The sequence below is a fragment of the Coenobita brevimanus genome, chromosome 19 (genome assembly GCF_032717465.1).
Source record: "Coenobita brevimanus isolate Jiangsu-jjx chromosome 19, ASM3271746v2, whole genome shotgun sequence".
Lineage (NCBI taxonomy): Eukaryota > Metazoa > Arthropoda > Malacostraca > Decapoda > Coenobitidae > Coenobita > Coenobita brevimanus.
In genome coordinates this window covers 21,340,754-21,366,859 of record NC_136972.1, presented here as the reverse complement: position 1 = coordinate 21,366,859, position 26,106 = coordinate 21,340,754, and the positions used below count along the sequence as shown (strand labels likewise).

The 26,106-nt window shown below is 39.8% G+C and overlaps 1 protein-coding gene across 1 annotated transcript in view; it reads right to left on the bottom strand.

Moving 5' to 3' along the window:
* LOC145391625 (nicotinamide phosphoribosyltransferase-like) overlaps positions 1–26,106 on the bottom strand; it is a 385,561-nt gene that overhangs the window by 190,938 nt on the left and 168,517 nt on the right. The window contains exon 5 of the mRNA XM_080266164.1: positions 8,796–8,915. Within this exon, the coding sequence (XP_080122290.1) occupies positions 8,796–8,915 (120 nt within the window). The remainder of the gene's footprint in view (positions 1–8,795; positions 8,916–26,106) is intronic.

The following is a 26,106-nucleotide window of genomic DNA, read 5'->3' as shown; positions in this document are numbered from 1 at the left end:
TACATGTTTTCAGCTGTTTACATTCATTACGATGATATTTAGCATAACTATTGTGCATATCTGCCTACTCAGCACATTCGCTATGACTCTTCTCTCAACATACATTACATTTTTTTTTTTACTTTCATATTATTGTTTCCATGACATTATACCAATTTTCAACCAATGTAAATGTTTTCACTTATTTACATTCCTTACGAGGATATTTAGCGAAATGCTAGCGCATATTCACGTAGCAAACACACTCGCTACAACTCGTGTTTCAACTTATATTTCATTTATTCACTGCCAATATACTTCCCCACTTACATTACACCCGTTTCCACTTTATACTGCTATTTACATATTTACGGGCCTTATTTATTGCACTGAGCATCAGAATATTGTTTCTATATACACTCGCTAGGAATGTTTCGACTTAGAATATATTTATGCACTTAGATAATAATTTTCCACTTACATTAAACCCGTTTCCACTTTATACTATTATTTACATATTTACGGGCCTTATATTTATACTGAGCATCTGTATGTCGCATTTTTTCCTGAGTATGAGCGTCATATCGCATTCACACCATATTAGTACTGCATGAAGGTGTGATATTCACTGACACAAGGGTGAATGCAGAGACCCACGTTACACTCAACGCACTCATAGCGGATGTCTTTTCTCTGAGTGGTGGGTCTCACACGGGAATTACCACACACATGACACCTGCGTTGGGGCCTAGGTCTATTTGGCTGGGGAGGTATAGGAGTGGGAAAATGGCGGGCGGAAATTCTCAGGGGAGTTTGGGCGGTAGGGGCAGTGCGTATGCGTTGTTGGGTCCTCTCGACCGCATACTGGGCTATAATCTCTCGGCCAAGCTCCCTCACAAACCCTTCAAAGGTTTCCTGCACTCCTGTTGTCATGGCGTGCAGGTGGTGGCAATTGAAGGCAGTTATATCGAGCAGGTGAAAGAAGAACTTCTTGTACCACTTCATCTTGGTCCTGGCACACTCGACAGTGGATACCATGGAGTCAGACTGGTCCACCAGTCCACACTCAGGTTTCCAGATGCGGCGCCTCCTCTCGCTGCGGTAATCCACAGACTCTGTACGGTGCATCAATGGGTGGTGAACCATGGACAAGAGGCAGACTTCTCTCTTGTGGCTCCACACTGTAACTAGGATGTTGTTAGCCTTGAAGACCACCTCATTTTTTTCTGGTTTCCGCCCCACTTTGACCATGTGACGCCAGTTCACTTTGATGGTACCGCAGAGTCCTGGTGTCATGCAGGTGTAGATAACAAGCAAGATGAGGGCAAGTGTACCAGTTATCCAGGTAGAGGACGTGACCATGATGAAGGTACTCTTCAATCATTGTCTTTACCACTGCTCCAGACAGTCCAATACTCCGATCTTCTATTATGTCTGTCTGTGCACCAGTGTACAAGACTATGTCTTGCACATAACCAGTCCTACAGTCACACATAAAATAGATCTTGAACCCAAAACGGTGCCTTGTGCTGGGTATATACTGGCGAAAGGAAATATTGCCTTTCCAGAACACGAGACTCGTCTATGACAAGGTCTCTATAGAGATAAAATGTGGAACAGAATGTTTGCTGTAGGTGATCAAAAATTAACCTAATTTGCCTCATCTTATCAGTGTCATTTGCACTGGCAGGATCATCAGCATCGTAAAAGTGGAGCCGGCCTAGAATTTGCTGAAACCGATTACAGCTCATGATCTTGCCAAATATAGGTGTCTTCATGAGAGGGTCCGTTGTCCAGTATGATGGAATTCTGTTTTTATGTAAAATACCCATCAAAAGTACCAGGGCAAAAAATAAAAACATCTCTGAGAGGGAGACAGGGTTACCGTAAATGATCAAACGCCTGCTCCCTGTGCCCAGATGTTCACTCTCATGGCACTGGCTGCTAGCAAAACGGTTGGTTTGTTCCACAATCTGCTCCACGAAACCCTCACTGAAAAACAGGTGGAAAAAATCCAGCCTGGTGGAACCATGGTGAATCCCAGGAGCCCGTGCAGCCAGCTCAGTGATGGGGTGAATGATGGGAGAGAAATCACTGCCATCTTCTCAATTCCAACTCACATAACCCTCGCCCCCATCGTCATCTTCGTCGTCGTGGGGAGGAGATGCTGGTGGGGGAGGTTGGGGAGGAGTGCAGAGGGCTTCCTCACTCGCACTCCTCTTCCCTCGGCCTTTACCCTTCCCTTTTCCCTTACCCTTACGGCCTTGGGGAACATCAGGGGGCTGTGGGGAGGAAGTCTGGGAATACTGGGGAGCATAAGATGTACTGGGGAGTGGCTCCTTCTCACTTCCCCACTCCATCACCACACCACGTGATTCACCACGCACCCTCACTGCCCCACGTGATACGCTCTGCTGCCTTGCACCACCATGGGAGAGCAATGACTCACTCCCACCACTCTCACTTTCATTGACCGCCCCTACACTTTCAATTTCACTCCCCACTCCCTCCACGCCACTTCCGCCCTCCCAAAATAAAACGCCTGATAGAATGACGTGCTGTGCGCTCGGGGCCGCAATGCGTGATTATCTCGCGGCCGTACCACGTGGCAGCACGTCCCACGGCTCCAACCTTGTCCTCGTCCTCGGTTTCGGGCTCCACATCACGTAGGGGCTGCAGAGAGGTTATTGCACGATGTTTTGGTGCAGGCTGGCCCTCTCTAGTGGCATGATATGTGATGTAGCACCACTTCCTCGGGGACAGGACCTCCTCATCACTGCTGCTACTTTCCTCCTCCTCTGGTAGGACATAATCCTTGTCTGCCACCTCGTCATCGAGAGGCGAATCACTGTTGCCTGTGAAGGCATCCAGGGTGGCTTGAATTTGCTCCTCTGAGAGACTGTGAGCCGTGTCTGACCTGGGTCACTGCTAACAGGTGAGTGACCGAGCCAAGGGTGAGCGCGGGTCACATGGGGTTGCCGAGTGTCCCTGCCTGGTGGCAGGTAGGGGAAGGTCTTGCGACCTTACTTACCCAAAATCAAGCTCAAGATTTGAAAATTGTGCACATTATGAACCTTGCAACTGCGCAATGTACCAGTATGTCGATGGGACTAGCTGTGACAATACATTGCGACGTACCCATATGTCGACAGGATGCCTCGGGTTAAGAGGAGTTGTGGTGCTGATATGGAAGTAATGAAGGTGAATATTGGAAGTAATGAAGGCACTAATATTTTGAGATGGTTTTGGCATGTGGAGATGATGGAGAATGAGAAACTGACTAGAAGAGTGCATGTGTGCAGAAAAAAGGGAGACCAAGGATGAGATGGAGGGATGAAGTAATGAGATATTATAGAGAGGGGGTGGGAGTTGGAGGGAGGGGAGCCAAATGGTAGAGAACAGGAGACATGGAAGCAATGTGTTTGTAGCCATCCCTTAAAGAATAAAGTTTCTGGCACGAAAGGGAGAAATAGATAAATTGATAGTTCGGAAAGACCTTCAACCCGCCGCGTGCCACCTATTTTTAGGCCTATGGGTCGCCTCCATGCCGGCCATTTTTTGACCTTTTTTTTTTTTTGGCTAAGATGATAGATTTTGATGTGAAAACAAAAAATTTTACCATTAAAATACTCACCGAAGTTCGGAAATGAGTTTTATTGAGTCCTGCATACTCATATACAGGTATAGCCGCTCTCATGCTCATCACGTAGGTGAGAGAAAGCCGTTTTCTGTGTAGGGTTTACTCAGGTATTTATGCTGGGAAGGTATAGCAATGTTCAGTACAGTTTTCTGATTATTTATTGCTTCAACATCTATCACAATTTGTGTTTGTTTCTCACTGTCAATGCATTATCTTACACTTTGTTGAAGATAGGTACAAACTGACTTCATTATGTACAGTCCTGGCACTTACAAGATGGCATTTACAACTTGACTTCATTATATAGTCCTTACACTTACAAGAAAATATTTACAACTTACACTTACGTGAAAATATTTACAAAATGCCTTCATTATGCACAGCATTGGGTAAGGCACACAGGCAGTGAGGCAGAGCGAGTGAGAGGGGGGGAGTGAGTGAGTATATGGCCTTGACAGCCTGGGGAATGGTAGAGAAACAGTTACCATACATTCTTGCCAATTTTTACCCGCAAATCTTGAAAAATGCACTCACAGTGAATTTTTTTTATTTTAAACCATTTTACAATGGCACTGGCACTGGCCGCGGAGGGGACACAATCTGGTCGCACTATGGGGTGGTACTGCTACTCTGGGACCAGGTTGTGTTAGGAAGAATACTGCCACCATATTCCCTGCGTGTCGTAAAAGGCTACTAAAAGAGGCGAGATGAGGGGACTAGGGACCCCTCCTCTGTTTTTTTGTTCCTAAAAAGAGACAGACCAGAGAAAGGGATGGGGGATTGAGTTATCGCTGTACCCTTAAAACTGAGGTGTAAGGCTGAGAGGGAGACCACAAATAGGATGGATGGACAGTATGAAGAGAGTGTTGGATGAGAGAGGGATGTCTGTTGAACAAGGAAGAGTGGCTGTGCATGACAGAAATAAATGGAGAGAAATTGTGAATGAATAAGTGATGACGCAGCCCTGAGGGGATATTCTCCCGCATTTGGTCTGATCAGATAATCAGGTCAGGTGTGGGTAAGGGGATGGGTCTATTATGATGTGGCAGGGGTAAACCAGCTCTGCTGTCGGGCCCTGCTGCGGATGTCACTGATTGCACTGCGCAGTTGACCCTAGTGCGGTGTGGTGCAGTGAGGATCTGTCCCTTCTCCCCTTTGGGGCTAAGATCCAAATGAATGTATTTGAGTGGATGAGTAAATTGGGAGTGTGTCGTCCTGTCTCGGCTACCTCCCTTTCCTTGGAGGAAGCAAATTAGGTATATAAATAGATCGTTTTAAAACAGCACTGGCACGCGGCGGGTTAATACTGGAGAGGAAGATTGCGGTTGTAACTAACCCCCTCTACTCTAAAACTCAATACCCATTTGAATAATAACATCAGGATATCATAAGGCTACAGCGAAACAGAATTCCTTGTTCTGAAAAAGTAGTGGTGGTATTATTATTATTAGTAGTAGCAGTAGTAGTAGTATAAATGGTGGTGGTGGTATTTGCAGCAGCAGCAGCAGCAGCAACAACAACAACAACAGTAGTAGTAGCAGTAGCAGTAGTAGTAGTAGTTGTGGTGGTAGTAGCAGTAGTAGTAGTAGGAGGAGGAGGAGTAGGAGGAGGCGTGAATAAAAATAACTCTATCTAGGTAAGGCTCGAACGTACGACTTCGAGTTACAAATACTGAAATAGCATCAGTTAATATACGGCTACCAGCAGTATTGCGTTTGCATCTTATAATATGCGGATACCAACAATTTTGTGTCTGTATCGTTTAATGCATGGCTACCAACAATTCTGCCTCTGCATCTTTTAATATATAGCAACCAACAAAATAGCCTCTGCATCTTATGGAATTAGTCCAGGAGCAATTGGATTAACCCCGAACAAATTATAAACAAGCTGAAAATTGCAGGATATGTTCAGAAAATTGTCCTGATTAACATACTAAAAGTTCCCAGAAATCCTGCTTGTGCTTCAGCGGAAATCCAAGATGGCGTCCAAAATGGCCGCCAGTCCATTAGTTTCCCATATCTCTGATTTCAGACATGATAGAAATACAAAAAAGGTGTCAAAATATAGGTCTTGAGGCATGTGCATGTCGACTAAATTATTAATTAGAAGCCAAGATGGGAATCTGAAACGATACCGAAGTTAAAAGTAATATAAAGGTGACCTGGAAGAGTTTATGGCATATGAGCTTGCCCCTCAACCTTCTTCCCTGTTTCATGATGGTGTCCAAACAAGAGTGCCCTAGGTACACTCCTGAAGTCGTTTGTCCCTGCGCAACCCATGCCAGACAAGTGTCACTATGTTGTGGATGGGGGTCACCTATTGCAGACAGTGGTGTGGTCACAACAATCTAACTACAGAGATGTGTGCCACGGTTATGTATCCTATGCCATGAAACACTATGGAGCACTCACTACGTTGTATTTGATGGCTATACCAGCATCTCCACAAAGGCAGCTGAGCAACAGTGGCGAGCAAAGAAAGCCACATCTAGTAACATTTAGTTTGACCAGAACATGCAAACCACTGCTTCTCAGGCTGCATTTCTGGCCAATGGTCACAATAAGGAGCGACTAATACAAATGCTTAGTGTCATTATGTGTCAGTCAGGCATTCTAGTGAAGCAGGCCAAGGCTGATGCCGATGCCCTGATTGTATCAACAGCTCTGTCCTTAGCAGAGTCAGGGAAACCTGTGGTTGTTTTTGGTACGGACACTGACATTCTGGTAATGCTGGTGGCTCAAGCAACCACGAACATGGACGTGTACATGCTGTGTCGGAAGAACCCCGTAACACTGTACAGGATTCGTGACATTCAAGACAATATTGGCAACACAAGCTCTTATCTGATGGTGCTCCATGCAATAACTGGTTGCGATACTGTGTCTGCACTGTATCGCCAGGGGAAGCACAAGGCATTCAACCTGACACATAAGAAGAAAGAGTATGGTCTTCACATCTTTAACAATATTGGGAGCACTCACCAGCAAGTGCAAGAGGCAGGTGAAAGCTTCCTCCTGAAGCCATATGGAGCTAGCAGCAAATGTGCTTCGCTGGACAAGTTCCGATACATTGCCTACAAAAAGGCAATTAGCAGGACCTCTCTTGCATCAACCTTTCAGCTGTCAACACTGCAGCCAACAAGTGCTGCAGCTAAGCAGCATTCCTTCAGAACATACCTAACAGTTCAGGAGTGGATGGGGAATTTCATGGAGCCAACAGAGTGCAGATGAAGTCTGAAAGGTAACAACCTCACTCCCATTGAAACAGATCAGCCCATAGCCCCTGACACTCTGCTAAACATGGTCTCGTGCTGCAGCAGAGCAGATGGATGTGGATGTCATGCAGTTGTAGGAGGCTTGGGGTGCATTGCTCCAACGTATGCACTAAGTGCAATGGCCAAACCTGCAACAATGTGGCACCAGCTCCGTCACTGCTGGATGTAGATGGAGAATGTGACGAACCTCGACCAGTTTCCCCAGACAGTGATGCAGAGGGTGATAACTATGTGTAATATTGGATATCGAGGTTTAAGGCTACTTTGTAAGCATTCCAAATTGTCTATTTTCAAATTTGTATATATCTATATATATAGAGATACATACATATTATACATACGTGTGTGTTTACATGTATATATTTTTTGTTTTTCAGTTTATGTTCTTTCTCTTTGTTTCTTTTTGCTTGCCATTTATATGAACTGTTTTTTATATATTTTTTTTTTGCTTTTTTTTCCTTTTAATAACTTCCATTGCTGTAATGGAGATTTCAATTGATGTGGTGTGTATTTTTTTCTAATACAGTGTATGCTTGGTGTGAATATGCTATGTCTAATCTTATGATGTTTGCTGGACAAATTTACATTTTCATGTTGCTGCATTTCTTTCACATTATTGTATGCGAATTTTGTCATTGTTTAAATGACACAGTTAAGGTTCCTGTATGATAATAAGTGCAAAAATAAGTGCAAAAATAGAATTGTGCAGATAAGTGGAAGGCCGATTCATCTATTTGTCTATCTATATACCTAGGCTGCTTCCCCCATGGAAAGGGAGGTAGCCGAGACAAGACGACACACTCCCCATTTACTCATCCATTCAAACACAGTCAATCGCATCGTGTTACCCTATAAAATTGTAATTTTATCTTTAAAGTAATGGTTTTATTGAACTCCCCCGAGCTTGAAAACCTATATTTTGCCACCCTGTTTGCATTTCTATCATCCCAGAGGCTTGTGATGAGGAAATACCAAAGTTGCGGCCATTTTGGACGCCATCTTGGATTTCCGCTGAAGCACAAGCAGGATTTCTGGGGACTTTCAGTATGTTGTTCAGAACAGTTTTCTGAACATATCCTGCAATTTTCAGCTTGTTTATAATTTGTTCTGGGTTTGGCCTTATTTGGTGCTATTACTCTTGGACTAAATATTTACAGGTAGACAATATTATGGCTCTACATCCTATCTACAGTACAGCACTTAATCATGACTACTCAGTTTTTACCCTAACTTGGTCCCGATTTTCGACCTTTTTGCAGTTAATTTCAAGTAGTTCAGTGTTATTTCCATAGCACTTCCTTCTTATTATTTCCTTACTCAACAGTCTGTTCTATTATTACGAACCAGCATTTAAGAAGGAAAGACGGCAGTTTTAGGCCAAGCCAAAGCAAAATTAGTTTAACAACGGAACACTTGCATTTATCTACAGTATATATTGACAAACCATCATTTGCGTTTTATAAACATGGCAACAATCACATTCTTTCGACTGACCACTTGCGAGTTCTTGATTATAGGAAGGTCAAAACATTAGCACTGATAATTTTCGTACCATCACCATAAACTTCGTTTATAAGAGAAAAATATCGTGTGAAAATAGCACTGACAATATCAAGTATTTGTTGACCAACGTTACGCTTCTTTTTAGTTAGAAATAAGAATACGATATCGAAGACCGCCATTCTTTTAACACATATCGTTTTCCTTATTTACAGCTAAACTGAAGTACTGTATAACATAATTCACTTGATATTAGAACAAAGCTTTTTTCACATGATAATCATCCATTTAAAACGCTATTTGCTGATATTACTAAAATGATCAATGTCGATATTCTGACCTTCCCAGTAGCCTAAACCATCTATGGAGTTAATCTGTAGGAGGCTGAAGGGTACTTACCATGAACTCCTCAAAGTCGGTATCATCGTGTGTGAGGGCAAGGTAGTGATGGATGACCTGCTTGTTAATGCGTGATATGGTTGCCACCGTTATGGGATACCAAACTTGTACCAGCACGGTCTGTTGGCACGCACACACATGGATTACGATGGTAATAATAATAATAATAATAATAATAATATAATTATAATAATAACCTGTAAAAACTCTTTTGGCACACAAAGATATGGATCGGGATGTTGATGAAAATGGTAATGGGAAAATAATAATAATAATAATAATAATAATAATAATAATAATAACAATAATAATAATAATAATAATAATAATAGTAATAGTAATAATAATAATAATAATAATAATAATAATAACTGGAAAGCACTCGGAAAGCGCACACCACCGCCAATGCCATTGCTCTTAAAAATAATCCGGATCCGGATCCATGGATATAGGAACGGATCCAGGTCCGCCCCAAAATTTTTTCAATCTTTCTTGGTCCATGGCCCCCCTTTCCACAAATTTCATTGAAATTCATTGAGAACTTTTGTAGGTATTGTGCGGGATACCCCGGATCCGGATCAGCCCCAAACTTTAATCATTTCTTCCTTGGCCCGTGGACCACCCTTCCACAAAATTTCATTATAATCTGTTCATAACATTTTGAGTAATCATGGTAACAGATCCATAGATATAGGATCCGGATTCAGATTACAACTCTCCACTGGTGTGGTGAGTTATAATAGTAGTAGTAGTAGTAGTAGCAACAAGAACAAGCACAACAACACGTACTACGGAAGCATTAATTGGCGGGCCTGAATAATGTTACGGACGAAAAAAATACTACTACAATTATTACAACAACAACTACTACTTTGGTGCTGGGACCAAATGGGGAGAGCCTATGGGCAGACAGACCAGCCAGACGGGGTGAGGCAGTGTGCAAGAGTGTTGGTGCACCTGCAACGACGATACCCATGGCCAGTGCGAGGACAAATACCCCATCAACTAAGGTGAGCGATCCTAGTACAGGTGCCATCACAAAGAACCTTCGAGCATCTAGAAGTGTGGATGAGCGACACCATTCCATGGAGAACAGTGAATGGACAGTGATGAAATCTCGCAATGAATTAAAGCGAGAATATAACACTCAGAAAAGGAATTATTTCCGTGGAATAACTGGCTCAAGGAAGACAGAGAATATTACACTGAAAGCAGCAACAAGATTTGTTGACTTGTTTTTGGGACGAGTGGATCAGGAAGTAAGTAGTGATAATATACAAGAATATATTTCTAATACCTTTGGTGTAAAATTATAGTAGATATCGCAAAATTAGAAATATTATCAGGTAAGTTCAGTGCCTTTAAAATCACTGTCAGATTACAAGACAGAGAAAAGCTCTTTCAGGCAGACTTATGGCCGAAAGATATTGTGATAGACAAATTTTAGAGCAAAAAAGTCTATTAATGGACCTTCTTCTACAGCACAGTTTGTGTGTGTGTGTGACTTTTCCTTGCGTGTTTTCAAATTTATTAGTTAACTCTTGCATTTTTAAGGATTAACAATGTATACAAACACCCTGAAAATATGTGCATTTAACTGCTGTTCACTTACAAAGAATATTGATTTGGTAAGAGAAATAACTCAGAAAGAGTTTGATATAATATGCTTGCAGGAAACTTTCCTAATGACCTTTCCTAATGGTGGGACGTCCTGAGGGGGGTAATGCAGTTTTATACAGGAAAGTCTATAGATATTTCATTAATCAGATTTCTCTACAAGTACATGAGAACTTTATTATTTTTAATATTAATGTTTTTGAAATGAGGCTTTTACTAGTGAATGTCTGTCTCAATAGTGATGTATGGGAGAGCCACACATTGCAGCAATACTTAGAGACGCTTGCTGCTCTCAAAGGAATTATAAATGATACGGAATTTGACAACATAAATTTTATTGGAGACTTTAACGCGAATCCTCACTCGGGACGGGCTTGGCGTAGTCTCTCAGCGTTTATGCAGGAAAATCTATTAAGATGCTTTGATGTCAAGAAATTAGGGAGGAGTACTTGCACATTTATAAGCTACGGTAACACTTACAGTAGATGGTTAGATAATGTGGTAGAGAGGGATCATTATGCAATAACTGTCTTCCAATTTCATATATTATATGGTATGATGGGGTCGGATCATTTGCCGATGGCATTCACTCTCTCAATAAATGATAACAAACCTTGTAAATTAGGAAATGTTACGCCTAATGAAGACAAAGCTCCGATTACAATAAACTGGAATGAAGTAAGGCCTGATGAAATAAATGAAATACGTAGACGGGTTGACAATGACCTGCATAAGCTTCGTGATCTTCCCGCTCATCTGTGTGTGAAGGTGGGCTGTCGAGATAGCTCTCACTTTAATAGTATTGATCTTTTACATAATAGTATTGGTTCTGCTCTTGCAAAAGCATCACTGGAGTACACAAGAACGACTGTGCAAACAAATAAGTTTAAGGTTATTCCCGGATGGAACAGACGCGTTAAGTGACTGCATTCAGTGGCCAGAGAAATATGTAAGGTGGTTAGCAGCAGGAAAGAAAGTAGGGACTGTTGAACATAATGAAATGATGTCTTCTAGGAAGGATTTCAAAAAGACTTTGAATGACTGTAAGAGGGACGAACAGAGTGAAGTATGCAAGAGCATTATGGAAAAGTTTAGAGAGATAAAAGACAGTTTTGGTGTGAAGTGCAGAAAAAACAAGGGAAAATGAAAGCCACGAATATCAATGACGGTAAACAGTGTGACAATGACATTGCAATAATATCTCATAAGAAGTTTTTAGCAGCATAACATGAGGATATGGAAGCAAAATTTGATTTTATGAATAACTTTAAAGAGAAATGGGAAAATGGACGAAAAATGTTTATTCGAGTGTCGACAGTGTCGCTCAGGAAGACCATAGCACGTCCGAATCCCGGGGTGGGGTATGACGAGGTCCATTCCTTGTTTTTACGGAATGCCTCAGAAGAATTTTTAATTTATTTGTCTTGGTTTTTTAATGCTTGTTTTACTCATTGCTTCTTACCACAGTCACTTCTAAATCCTACAGTAACTCCAATAGTTAAGAATAGTAAAGGTAATTTAACAGACTCTAATAATTATAGACCTGTAATGCAGTCATTTTGTATATTAAAAATATTTGAGATGATAATACTGGATGTTTTAGAAGAAAGTTTTTCCATGTTCTAGTCAGTTTGGCTTCAAACGAGATATGTCTACGACAGACGCTTGTTTCTTGCTTAAAGAGATAATGAATACGTACAGTAGCGAGGGTGATAATGGCATTATAACTTTTATTGACCTCTCTAAGACATTTGATTTAGTTAACCATTTTGTTTTAGGAAAGAAAATGTTAAGGTTGAATATTCCAATAGATGCTGTGTAAATATGCACTATTCAAGGAACCAGACGGCTAGTATTAAATGGAAGGAGGCGCTTGGTGCACCTTGTTACGTGGAACAGAGGGTTAGGCAGGGTGGTGCTCTATCTCCCTTTTTATTTAAACTGTATATAGACAACGTTTTATCGGAAATTTTAAGCATGAGCCAAGGGTGCATGATTGGTATAAGCAGAATCAATATTCTATTGAATATATATATTCAATATGCCGATGATACTGTGCTATGTGCGAATTCCATTGCAACCATGAATAATTTGTATATTAAATTCTCATCAATGAAAAGTGATATAAAACTTAAAATTAACAAAGATAAATAAAAATGCATGCTCCTAGGATCAAAGGTAAAGCAAAACGATATAACTCATTTAACTTTAAACAACGATGAATTGGATCTTGTTTATGAGTATGACTATCTGGGACACATAATCAGGCATGATCTTAAAGATGACAAAGATGTAGTGAAAAGGCTTAACAAATATTATTCAAGTTTCAATTGCATTTTTAGACATTTTAGTGGTGTAGATATTAATACGTTCTTATTCCTTTTTAACTCGTACTGTAAGCCAAACTACGGTCTGCCTCTTTTAAACCATAAGGATACACGAAGATCATGTATGTTTCAATCATTTGAGGGGGCTTACAGACTGGAACGCCAGCCTATGCCAGTAACCATGATGTGGCTACCTTCTGTAACCAGCTGTTACTGAGGCACTATGTGGCCCTCACACAGTGCCGCTATTACAAAAGTTTGATGCAATCTAATAATGCCATCATTAAATTTAACCTGCCATATTTAAAACTGGGATTCTTTTGTAAACATGTTTTTCATGATTTTAAGTTACACAACGGAGTGGACATTACCTGCCACGCCAAGGATATAATTCAATCACGAATATCTTGGGTGCAGAACCATGAGCACAGACGAAACCATGTACAGTAGTAATTTTAAGGTGAGGCAACGTTATTTCTTTTATATTTTATTAACTGCTGATTTTTATCGTGTGTTTTTATATAGAATGACGATTTCATTGGCAATAGGAATATTTATATATTTTAACTTGTATGTGAATCATTTTGTCAAAAAAAAAAATAATAATAAGAAGAAGAAGGTCTTTGACTAGTTGGCTGCTGCTGCTGCGGCTGCTATTGCCTCTGCTCGCTAATCATGAACAGAGACCAAACGTTATATCCACAGCAAAGGTACTGCTGCTATGTTCTTTAAACGAAAAGAAAAACTGATATGAATATGTCAAATGTTGATCTTAAGTAGTAACTTGTCACACACTGTATTTCAGTATGTAATATATTAAGATTTTATAATGTACAGTATTCTTGAACTTCTATTTTATTCATTTTCTATGTAGTAGCACTATTAAATAAAGATATGATTGATTAACTACTAATACGAGTACTACCACTGCTACTCTATTACTATTACTAGTATACTACTACTACTAGTAATAATAATAATAATAATAATAATAATAATAATAATAATAATGATTAACTTGTGTCACTGAACAGAAAAAAAAAAATGAATCTGGTCAGACACTAGAAATTTCATGCAACAGTGTTGGTAGCAAGACTCAAGTGCTTATTAAAGAGGATGAATACCTGAGTAAGCCATGATAGTATATCCTCATAATTATTAAAGCAAGGATCTCACGATTTTTTTTTTATCATATGTATGTCATTTCATAAATGCATGTTATGCATGCTGTTACATTCCCATAATGTTACTGAAAGGTGACGTGAAGCCAGTTACTAATGACAACAAAAATAATACTTCAGACTTAACAAACTATAGTAGACGTGTGATTATATCGTCTCGGCTCCTAAAAATTACAAAGTTACATTTACTATAAACTTAAGAATAAAAACGTTATTTAATTTTAGGCAATTTCGTTTTAGTAAAATGATGTCTGCTCTTATTTTTAAAGAAACTGTATGGAAATACACACAAAAGGATGGTAAGACACTTGCTTCTTTTCTGGGTTTGTCTAAACCTATAGATAATGTTAATCATTTTATACCTGGGCATATTATACTGGAATGGGATTTTCACCTGACTTGGTTATGTTACTGAGGCAGTATCTTAGAAATAAAACAGCAGGAGTAATTTTGAATGGAGCGCATGGAACCTACTTTACTATAGATAATTGTATAGGGAAGAAGGGAAGTCTCACTTCTTTACATTATCCATATACAGTTTTACAATACTGTTAACTACATTATCCATATACTGTACAGTTTAATAAGTAGTAAACAGTATTGTAAAAATGAAAGTACGATGCTGTTTAGATGGAATAAACCTCAATATTTTGGCTTATGCAGAATGATGCTGTTCTTTTAGTTAATTCCATTATAAATTTAAAAGAATTATGTGTAAAATTTTTGGAACCTGAAAAACCTATAAGCACAGAGAAAACTGAAAGATATACATTAAATATGAGGTTGTGCATGAATTCAGATATTTAACTCGCTTGATTTAGGGTTATGTGAAGGATACTTTGGACTGTGAACGGCGATTTCATAATTTTTATGTTAAATATGTTTGTGTTTAGAAATTTCAGATAGGTAGAAGCAAATGCATTATGATTTTTGTTCTACTTTGCTGCATGCCAGATTTTGGACACCAGTTGTACAATTATCAGGAGACTTTTAGATATAAGACAATTAAATAATACATTACTATATTTTCTAAAGCTCTCAAGAGAATTTTAAATATACATCGGTATCAGAATAGTCACACAGCTGCAGCACTGTGCAGTGCGTACCTGGTTGAGAACCATGTAGCTTTCGTTCAAGCGGGATATGTAAGATCTTCAGTGACGAACAATGGTGTGTTGATGAAATTACGAGTACATTCTTATCGAAATAAGGGTTGCATCTGCCCAGTGTACAGTATATAAAGACTTCTGGTGTAAATATGATGTCAACATACTCGTATATGAGTATGCCTTAGACATTATCAGATCTAGAATTTCACAGGTGCAAAACCATGAGCCAAGAAGAGCAGCATATATCGCTGGGCCAGTAACTGACTACCTGATTGCTGATGGCGGTTTTGGTCTGGTTTTCTACAGAAGAGTGAAGCCCGTATTTACATTTTTAATGGGTAGGCTATAATTTATTTTATTATTTTTATTACCTAGTAGTCTAAACTTGTATATGAATCATAGGATATAAATGACGACTGATTGCTCAGTTACCCACTCACACTTATCGTTCTCTCTCTCTCTCTCTCTCTCTCTCTCTCTCTCTCTCTCTCTCTCTCTCTCAGTAACAACACTTTCATACATTGCCAGTTAAACAAGTTGTTCTATCCTTGCTATCTTTCTGACCATTGTATTCTGCTCAGGAGACAATATTCCAACTGGTTGTTGTTGCTATTACTGAGCAACCCCGGTCTAACTGGCCAACCACATCCATCCACCGCAGGCAGACAAGCGCTCCTGCAGGGTTCTCCCATGATGTTCCTTTACAGTGGACAGGGTCTAGCCACAGCGAGAAGCAAAGGTATGAAGGTTTGGTTCCTGGACGGACGCCACCTTTGCGTCTCTCCACCCAGTGAACAGGGACATCATACTAGGTTCAACATCATCCAGCTATATGGTTACCACCCTGCACTGTAAATGGTCTCCTGGGTTACAGGAAACCATTAGGGTTATCACTCAGTGTAGAGCCACCCCAACTGTTACGGACGGTAATAAAAATGACAGGAATGATGGGAGAAATATGGAGAGAGGAGGGCAAACAGGAAAATAATGATAATGCGAAGGAAGAAGCAGGCAGCACTATATCAAGTGAGTGGATGATGTTACCCAGTGAGGTACAGATACCACCTTCATTAATTCCTTCAAATGATGGAAGTTAATCATAAAAATTTATAAAATCGCGTGGTACCAGCATGACATAATTTATACGAACATTTAAAAAAAACTAAAAATTTCCTGGAATTAATTATATTCTATTTATTAATGACAATAAAATCAGTAGTAATAAAATAAACAGTTGTAAATAAAAAAATATTCTAGATAATAAACTAAAATGATAAATCATATTAGCCTAAAAATATAAAAACAATAAATAATAAACAAAATAAATAAAAACAATGAATAAAAATATAATAAACTATATTTAATATGAATAAAAATAGTAATGATGGTTTCAGGCTGGACGGTAATACACTGTACCAGCAAAACACAGCTGCCGGAACAAATTGGCTAGGGGGCCTTGAAAAAGAGAGAGAGAGAGAGAGAGAGAGAGAATAATATTGATAGTACAATTACTACTCCCCAAACTATTGATATATATATATATATATATATATATATATATATATATATATATATATATATATATATATATATATATATATATATATATATATATATATATATATATATATATATATATAAAGAGGGAAGACCCCAGGACAAGATGGAATAGTAACAGGTTTATTGCTAGATGCAGGAGCAGAAGTACAGAACAGGCTTACCCACTTTTTTACCCAATATATGAAAAAGAAAATTCCCAGAACATGGTGTAATGCAATAGTTATTTTACTTTACAAAAAAGGCGACCCAAAAAGATCTTAGTAACTATCGACCCATTAGCTTATTATGTCATTTACAAACTCTTTACAAAGGTCCTTACGAACAAAATAACAACAAATTTGGAGGAAAACCAACCTCGTGAACAGGCAGGATTCCGAAGCGGGTATTCGACTACTGATCATCTACACAAAATGAATCAGCTAATTGAGAAAACTACAGAATATAATAAACCACTGTGCTTAGGTTTTGTTGATTACGAAAAAGCATTCGACTCAGTGGAGCACAATGCAATTATAAATTCATTGCGAGAACAAGGAGTCAATGAGAACACTGTAAAACTCTTCAAAAACATATGTAACAGGGAACGCCTACAGTTAAATTACATAAAGACTAGGGAAAGATTAAGAGTGAGAGAGGTGTGCATTAGGGAGATACAAATTCTCCAAAATTATTTTCAGCATGCCTAGAAAGTATTTCCAGAAAGTTAGACTGGGAAAACAAAGGAGTAAACATAGATGGAGAAAAGTTAAACCATTTAAAATTTCCAGATGACATTGTCCTAATCTCAGAAACAGCAGAGACATTACAACATATGTTGAATGACCTGAACAGAGGAAGTCTCAAAGTAGGGTTAGAGATGAACCAGAGCAAATGTAATGTTTAATCCAAATACACCTAGGAGCGCCATCAGAATAAGCGAAGAAATTCTTGAATAAGTCGAAGAGTACAGTTATTCTGGGCAAATACTAAAATTAACGAAAGGCCATGATAGCGAAATAAAAGAAGCATTACAGTTGGATGGAAAGCTCTCGGTCACATAGAGACATCATAAAAAGTAGCTTGCCAGTATGTATAAAACGAAAAGTATATAACGAATGTATACTTCCAGCAATGATGTGCGGTTATGAGACCTGGAAACTGACAAAATCGATGGAGAATCAACTAATCCGCTCTAAAACGGCAATGATCGTTAAGAGACAGGAAAAGCTCAACTTGGGTGAGGGAGTAGACTAAAGTCAAAGGCATTAAAGCTACAAAAGAACAGAAATGGAAGTGGGCAGGTCATGTATCAAGAATAAGGGATAATTGATGGAGCAAGACGCTGACTGACTGGACTCCAAGAGATAGTAGGCGTAGCAGAAAAAAAGTCAGACAGGAGGTGGAGAGATGAGATAGCGAAGTTTGCAAGGAAGACATGGCCGAGATTGGCTCAGTCAAGGAATTCGTGGAGAAGGTTGAGGAAGGCATTTGTTCAGCTGTGGACTTGCAATGACTGATAATATATATAGATATCTATATATATATATATATATATATATATATATATATATATATATATATATACGTGGGAAGGAAAGAGAGGAATATGCGAAGGGAAGGCAAGAGAAAGAGGAAGAATGGGAAGGGTATGGGGAGTGAGCGAAGACGATAGTAGGAAAGGGAAAAGGTATGGAGACAAGGAGGATGGGGGGGGGGCGAGGAGAGAGGAGGAAGGGAAGGGTGAGAGAGAGAAGGGTTAAGAGAAAGGAAAGCGAAAGGGGGAGAAGAAGAAGAGAAAGGAGAAGAAGAAGAGAAAGGAGAAGAAAGGAGGAAGAAGAAGAAGTAGAAGAAGGGGAGGGGAGGAAGAGCAGGGAAAGGAGTGAGAAGAGAGAAGAAGAGGAGGGGAAGGAGAAAAAGGTAGGACAGCGGAAGGAAAAAATGAGGAATGGAAGGGAGTGGAAAGAAAGGGAAGCAAGGAAGAAAGGAGATGGGGAGAGGAATAGCCAGTAGGGAAAGGGAAGAGGAAGGAAGGAGAGAGAGAGAGAGAGAGAGAGAGAGAGAGAGAGAGAGAGAGAGAGAGAGAGAGAGAGAATGGAGCTAAAAAGGGTAGGGAAGGAGGAGTTAAGTTTAATTCAACTCAATAATCCATACATGTTTGTGAGGGTGTGATTAGCTTGTCTTGTAACGCACGTTATTGTTATTATTATTATTATTATTATTATTATTATTACTAGGATAATTAATTTTGGTTAATATTATTATCGTTATCATTATCATCATCATTATTATTATTATTATTATTATTATTATTACTAGGATAATTAATTTTGGTTAATATTATTATCGTTATCATTATCATCATCATCATTATTATTATTATTATTATTATTATTATCGTCGTCGTCGTAGTCGTTGTTGTTTTTGTTATTTATGGTTGATGGGGCGATGACCATCCACTCACTCGACATAAGACTACCTTTAGGTTACTCTGTTGTAGATTCAGTGAAATTCAGCTGGTTTCCTGCGCCCCATGAAACCATTTACTAGGCAGGGCAGTAACCAAAGAACCAGATACCGGTAACTCCTGGTAGTCTACTGAGTTTTTATTGTTATTATTATTATCATTATTATTATTTAGTAGTAGTAGTAGCAGTAGTAGTAGTAAAGTAGAAGTAGGGATAGTAGTAGCATTATTATTATTATTATTATTATTATAAATTAGTAGTAGTAGTAGTATCATTATCAGCAGCAGTAGCAGCAGTCTAACCCCCACCCATCCGCCATGACAACAGATGGACGTGAGTGGGCGTGGACGACGGAAGTGGGTGGGTGGAGGATGTGGACAAAAACTGGTCGGCGCGCACACGCACACACACTCACACACACACACACACGCACACACACACACACACACACACACACACACACACACACACACACACACACACACACACACACACACGAGATGTACCCAACTCTCTCTCTCTCTCTCTCTCTCAACCGAACGTGAGTGTACAAGGTTACTCTACTTACGCATTACACTGCAGTTTTATCATGGCTCTCTCCTGTCATATTATTACCTACGGTCCGAATTTTATATTTTCCATTTCTTTTTTAGTCAACCTGGTATCTATCCATCTATCTATCTATCTATCTATCTATCTATCTACTTCCAGACACCATATCTTGTAATGGATGGCCACAAACAAATCGCATCTACGTCGCCCTGTCCACTGCCCTCTGGTTTCCCTCCCTCCAACTAACATCCTCTTTCGCATACGTCTCTCAGCTTCATTCCTCCATCTTATCCTCGCTCTCTCTTTCCTCGTTTCCCCCTACATCTCACTCACATAAACTCTTCTATTCAGTCTCTCATTCTCCATCCTCTACACGTGGCCAAAGCACATTAAAGTATTTCTCCCAACACTTTCAAGTACATCCACATCCACACCACTATGCTCTTTTACATCCTCATTTGTCTGTCCCTCTCTCCATTCAACTCCACATTCTGCACATCCATATCAACACCATAAATCCTCGACTTCCTCATATCTCTCTGTCTCCTCATGTAACTCCACATGGTCCTCTGAAATAACTCATTTCCACTGCTCTCACTTTTGTGTCCAAGCAAACGATTTTATTCACGTCAACCCTTCAGTACAACGACGTCTTTTATATTTTATTCTTTCCGTTTCCAGACGAATTTATTCACCGTTAGAAGACACCCCCCGTACTGATAGCATTAATGAAGACTGTATTGAGTCTCTTCTGTTTGAAAAGATTTTTTAACTGTACTTGTTTTATTCACACTTCTGCGGTGTCTCCTTGACGTTTTTATATGGGTTTTAATGTTAAGTAGGTTGTTTACTATGCATTATTGATCACATAATTACCTATGTCTGAATGTATATTTTTTCCTAGTTCTGTTTTTACTTATGATGTCCAACGGCACTGACCTGTGCTGACACGCTGCTATGATCTTTTTAATGTAATCAATTAACTGCCTAAGCTGAATAACATCGTCTATCGATAGCATGAATAAAAAAGTAACATGACCTCTTAAAAAAGAAAACAATAGAAAAAAATAAAGTTTCGCACCACGAGGAAAAAAAGTCGGTAAGTCTGAAGCAGTTCTGGTAACGAAGACTGTACAGAGGCACTAGCCCTTGGTGGAACATGATACTTCGTAGCTTCCCTTCCTCGGCGATATATTTTGAATATTACACTTTCATAACTTCTTTCTCGTTACTGAGGCTAACTGTCACGGGACTAATAGTACTAATTTATAAGTAAAAGAGAATATCAGGGTTTTCAATACTCCTTTTACCCTAATTTAGCCTAAAAATGCCATAGCTCCGTCGTGAATACTGAGCTCTTTGAAAAGATCACCACAGGAATATATGTATAAAGATAGATAGATAGATAGATAGATAATGCTAGGAAGAAGAAACCAAAGGCCACGAGCCCGCAATAACTGTTCCTTCCAAGAGAAAAACAAAACACAAGTTAGAGCCAAAATCAAGATCCGATCATTTCGAGATGCCTGGAAACACAGCGTTTTAAAGACTGGAGTTCATGGGAAGTAGGAAATACAGACAGAGGGAGACAGTTCCAGAGATGACCTGTTGCATAAATGAAGGACTGGGAGTAACGGTTAACTTGTGCGTTAGAGAGCTGGACAGAAAAGGGATGAGAGTTTGCTGTTAGACTTGTGCTACGCGCCCATCGTAGAGGTGGAGGAATGCAAGCAGATAGTTCATAAGAGCAGTGACCATTGAAGCAGCGGTATAAAAGAGATAAAGATGCAACAGTGCGGCGAAGAGACAGAGGTTGAAGGGAGCAAGTAAGAGGAGGAGAGTTAATGAGACGAAAAGCCTTTGATTCCACCCTATTGAGACGAGCTGTACGTGGGGAACCTCCCCACACATGCGAGTTGTACTCCACACAGGGGCAGATAAAACCCGTGCATAGAGTCAACAATTGTGCAGGGGTAAAGAAGGAACGGAGTTGGCTTAGCACACCTAATCTCTTGGAAGCAGTTTTTACAAGAGATGTAATATGATTTTTCCAAGATAAGTCCCGAGTGAATGAAACCCCAAGCATGTTCAAGGATGATATAGGATTAAGCTGAATATTATCAAACATTAGTGGGTACACCTGTGGAAGATTTTGTCAGGTTGATAGATGTAAGAACTGAGTCTTTAATGCATTAAAAACATCAAGATTATTTTCACCTCAATCAGAGATACGAGCCAAGTCAGACTTTGGGTGTGCCATAGCCTCATCCCTTATTTACTGAAGTAACTGCTGAGGTGGACGCTGCGGGAACCGAATGGAAAGGTGAAGGGTGGAGTCATCAGCATACGAGTGGACAGGGTTAGATGTACAGCTTAGGTCATTGATGAATAAAAGGAAGAGAGTTGGTGATAGGACAGAACCCTGAGGAACATCACTGTTGATAGATCTAGGAGAAGAACGATGGCAGTCTACAACAGCAGCTATAGAACGACCAGAAAGGAAGCTAGAGATGAAGGCACAGATAGAAGGATAGAAACCGAAAGAGTGCAGTTTGGAAATTAAAGATTTATGCCAGACTCGATCGAAAGCCTTTGAGATGTCAAGTGCAATGGCAAAGCTTTCGCCAAAGTCCCGAAAGGAGGATGACCAGGAGTCTGAAAGGTAGGTGAGATCTCCAGTGGAGCATCCCTGACGGAACCCGTACTGACGATCGGAAAGAAGGTTGTGATAGGAAAGATGCTTTAAAATTTTTCTATAAAGAATTGATTCAAAACTTTTTGAGATAAAGGATGTCAATGCAATTGGACGATAGTTAGAGGGTTGGGAACGGTCACCCTTCTTTGGGACCGGCTGAATGAGAGCAAACTTCCAGCAAGAAGGAAAGGTGCAAGTTGATAGACAAAGGTGAGAGAGTTTGCCAAGGCAGGGAAGCACAGAAGCACAGTTCTTGAGAACAACAGGAGGGACTCCATCAGGCCCATATGCCTTGTTAGTATTGAGGCCTGTGATGGCATATAATACATCAGCTGAAGAAATTTTAATGTCAGCCATGAGGAAGTCAGAGGAGGGGAACTGATGGAGGAATAGCAATGGAATCGTCTAAGGTGGAACTGGAGTAGAAAGTCTGAGCGAAGAGATCTGCTTTATCAGTAGAAGAAATAGCTACAGAACCATTAGAGTAGAAAAGAGGAGGAAAGGATGATGAGGTAAAGTTGGTAGAAAGGTTTTTGGCAAGGTGCCAGAAGAAGCGGGAAGAATTCGAGTTGGAGAGTTGAGAGCATTTAGTGCGAATGAAATTATTTTTTAGCAGAGCGAAGAACAGAGCACGATTCCGGGCAGAAACATAAAGATGATGTGATTTATGGATGGGTTGGCTCCGGTACCTTTTATAGGCCCTCTCCTTGTTGCGGACAGCATTAGAACAAGCGTGATTAAACCAAGGCTTTCTTGAGTCAGACAAAGGATACGAGAAAGGATTGTATGCTTCCATGCCCGAGAGAATAACCTCTGTAATGCGCAAGGCACACTCACGATGGCTCTCGGTCATGGAAGCAATAATCATTCCAGGGAAAATCAAAGAAGTACTTCCTGAGGGCCTCCCAATCCGCAGCACCCAATTGCCACAGACGATATTTCTTTGCAGGGTCCACAGGCCACACCGGAGCGATAGGACAGGTTAAGGTGATAAAGTTGTGATCAGAGGATCCCTACAGAGAGAAAAGATTAACAGTGTAAGCAGAAGGATTAGTTGTAAGGAAGAGGTCAAGTATGTTGGGGCTCTCTCCAAGGCGGTCAAGGAGACGGGTAGTATATATATATATATATATATATATATATATATATATATATATATATATATATATATATATATTGCCAGACACCTTAATCCCTTATACAGGGTGGCCACAAACAAATCTCCTCCACGTCACCCTGTCCCCCGCCATTTCACTGCCCTGCTCCCAATTCACACACCCCTCTCTCATATGCCTCTCCACTCCATCCCTCCATCTCATCCTTGGCCTTCCCCTCCCTCTCTCCCCCTCCACCTCACTCACATACACTCTCCTTGTCAGTCTCTCACTCTCCATCCTCTCCACATGGCCAAACCACCTCAATGTGGCCCAAACCACCTAATGCTTCCTATCACATCCACATCCACACCACAACGCTCCTTCACATCTTCATTTGTCAGTCTGTCTCTCCACGTGACTTCACAGGCTTCTCTCAAATAACTGATTTCCACTGCTCTCACTCCTGATTTGTGTCCCTCCAACAACGTCCAAGCTTCACTTCCATACGTCAGAGTTGGTATCACAATATTGTCATGTAATAACTTTTTCACTTCCATCTTCACTTCCCTGTTTCATATCACTGCCTTCAAGGAACCAGCAACCTTTCTTCCTTGTTGTACCCTTTCAAGCACTTCATCCTCCGAACTTCCATCCTTACTCATCACATTACCCAAGTGCTTAAACTTACTCATATTTTCCATTTCCTCATCATCTAACTTCACCATATATTCACTGACCTCACATCTCTCGAAGACCACAACTTTACTCCTCCCTACATTCACTTTTAAATTCCATTTCTTACACCAAACATCCACCAAGCCTTGCAGCTCCCCCTCGTCTTCACTTAACAACACAGTATCATCTACAAACAACAGTACGGAGAGTTTCCAAACACTGCCCTTTCTCATTAGGGCCACTCCAACATCCACTGCCCTAACCTTGTATCTCTTTTATAACCCCATTCATGTACAGATTGAACAACCATGGAGACATGGCACATCCCTGTTTCAACCCAACCTTCAAATAGAAAAACTCACCCAGTTCACTACCCACACGCACTGCAGCCTTAGCACCCTTATACATGCTCTTCACAGCATTCAACAACTTCCCATCTACTCCATATATTCTTAATACTTTCCATAGTCCTTGTCTATCCACCTTGTCATATGCTTTCTCCAAATCCATGAAGCCGCATACAACTTCTTTCCCTTCTCTAGACACTGTTCCACTAAAGATCTAAGAATGAATATCTGATCTACACAACCTCTTCCCTTCCTAAAGCCTCCCTGTTCTTCTCCAACTAATTCCTCTGTTATTTCCATAACTCTGTCAGTAAGTATACTTTTCCTAAGAAAACAAATGCCTCTATGATTATCACACACTTCTCCCCCCTCCCTTTGTACAAAAGAATAATTATACCTGACTTCCAATCATCCGGGACTCTACCTTCCTCCCAGGCCAATCTGCACCTCTTCCACATCTATTCTACTACTATCTCTCCCCCATGCTTCAGCATTTTACCACACACTCCGTTTATATATATATATATATATATATATATATATATATATAAATATATATATATATATACAGAGAGAGAGAGAGAGAGTATATATATATATATATATATATATATATATATATACAGAGAGAGAGAGAGAGAGAGTGTATATATATATATATATATATATATATATATATATATATATATATATATATATATATATATATATATATATATATATATATCTCATCATCATCATTGTCAGCCGTTTAAGTATCCACTGCAGGACCGGCCCATCCTGACCGAAGTCAGGACAATACAGCCAATGTATCTCTACCAAGTGGCTTAGGCTGTCTGGTAGAGATTTTAGGTAGATATATATATATATATATATATATATATTATATTTATGTATAAAGTGTGGTACTCTGTCAAATGTCTTCTTGGAATCAACCGCTAAAGATTCCCTAAATAATTAATGTATTGGACTGCTTAACTTTTCTCCACATTCATGTAATACCCAACCTGAAATGTCGTCAGGACCATTAGCTCTTTCTTTATCTAATTTACTTGTCTCTCCCTGGACCTCTTGTTCTGATATAGTTGTTCATATGTGTGGGCGTGCTTGTTCGGTTTCGCCTCTCTCAAATCTACTTTCTTCCACAAAAACTTATTGGAATTTTTTTTTTTACTATATGCTTTGCAAATATTTTCTTCATTGATGCAGATTTTCCCATCATCCATGATGGACTGAATTTTTTCTCTGACTTTAGTTTTGCTTCGCGTGCTCACGCACTCGTGCGTGTATGTGTGTGTGTGTGTGTGTGTGTGTGTGTGTGTGCAACTCAGGGCATATGCGTAACAGTCCATTCCCTAAGGCACAGCTGTCCTCCTATGTATTTCACCTACACCACTTCAGCACTAACATATCCACCCGTATTGAATACAAATTAGGGCTGTCTCATACAAGACTGGTGTACTGGTATTAGCAAGGGTGTTTTTATAAGTCGGCGTGACTTGGGGTAAGAAGAACAGTTTGTTTTTAATGAAATTCATATACTTAAACTGTTCCTTGCCCAAACCAGGATTCCAACCTGAGTCCATTGGAAGAGTAGACAAACTCTCAACCAATTTGGCCACCGTTTCCCCGATGAAAAAGAGGAGTTTCGCAATGCATGTAGAGGCATAGTATTATCTTGTACTGCCACTAATCTATGTGAAATAA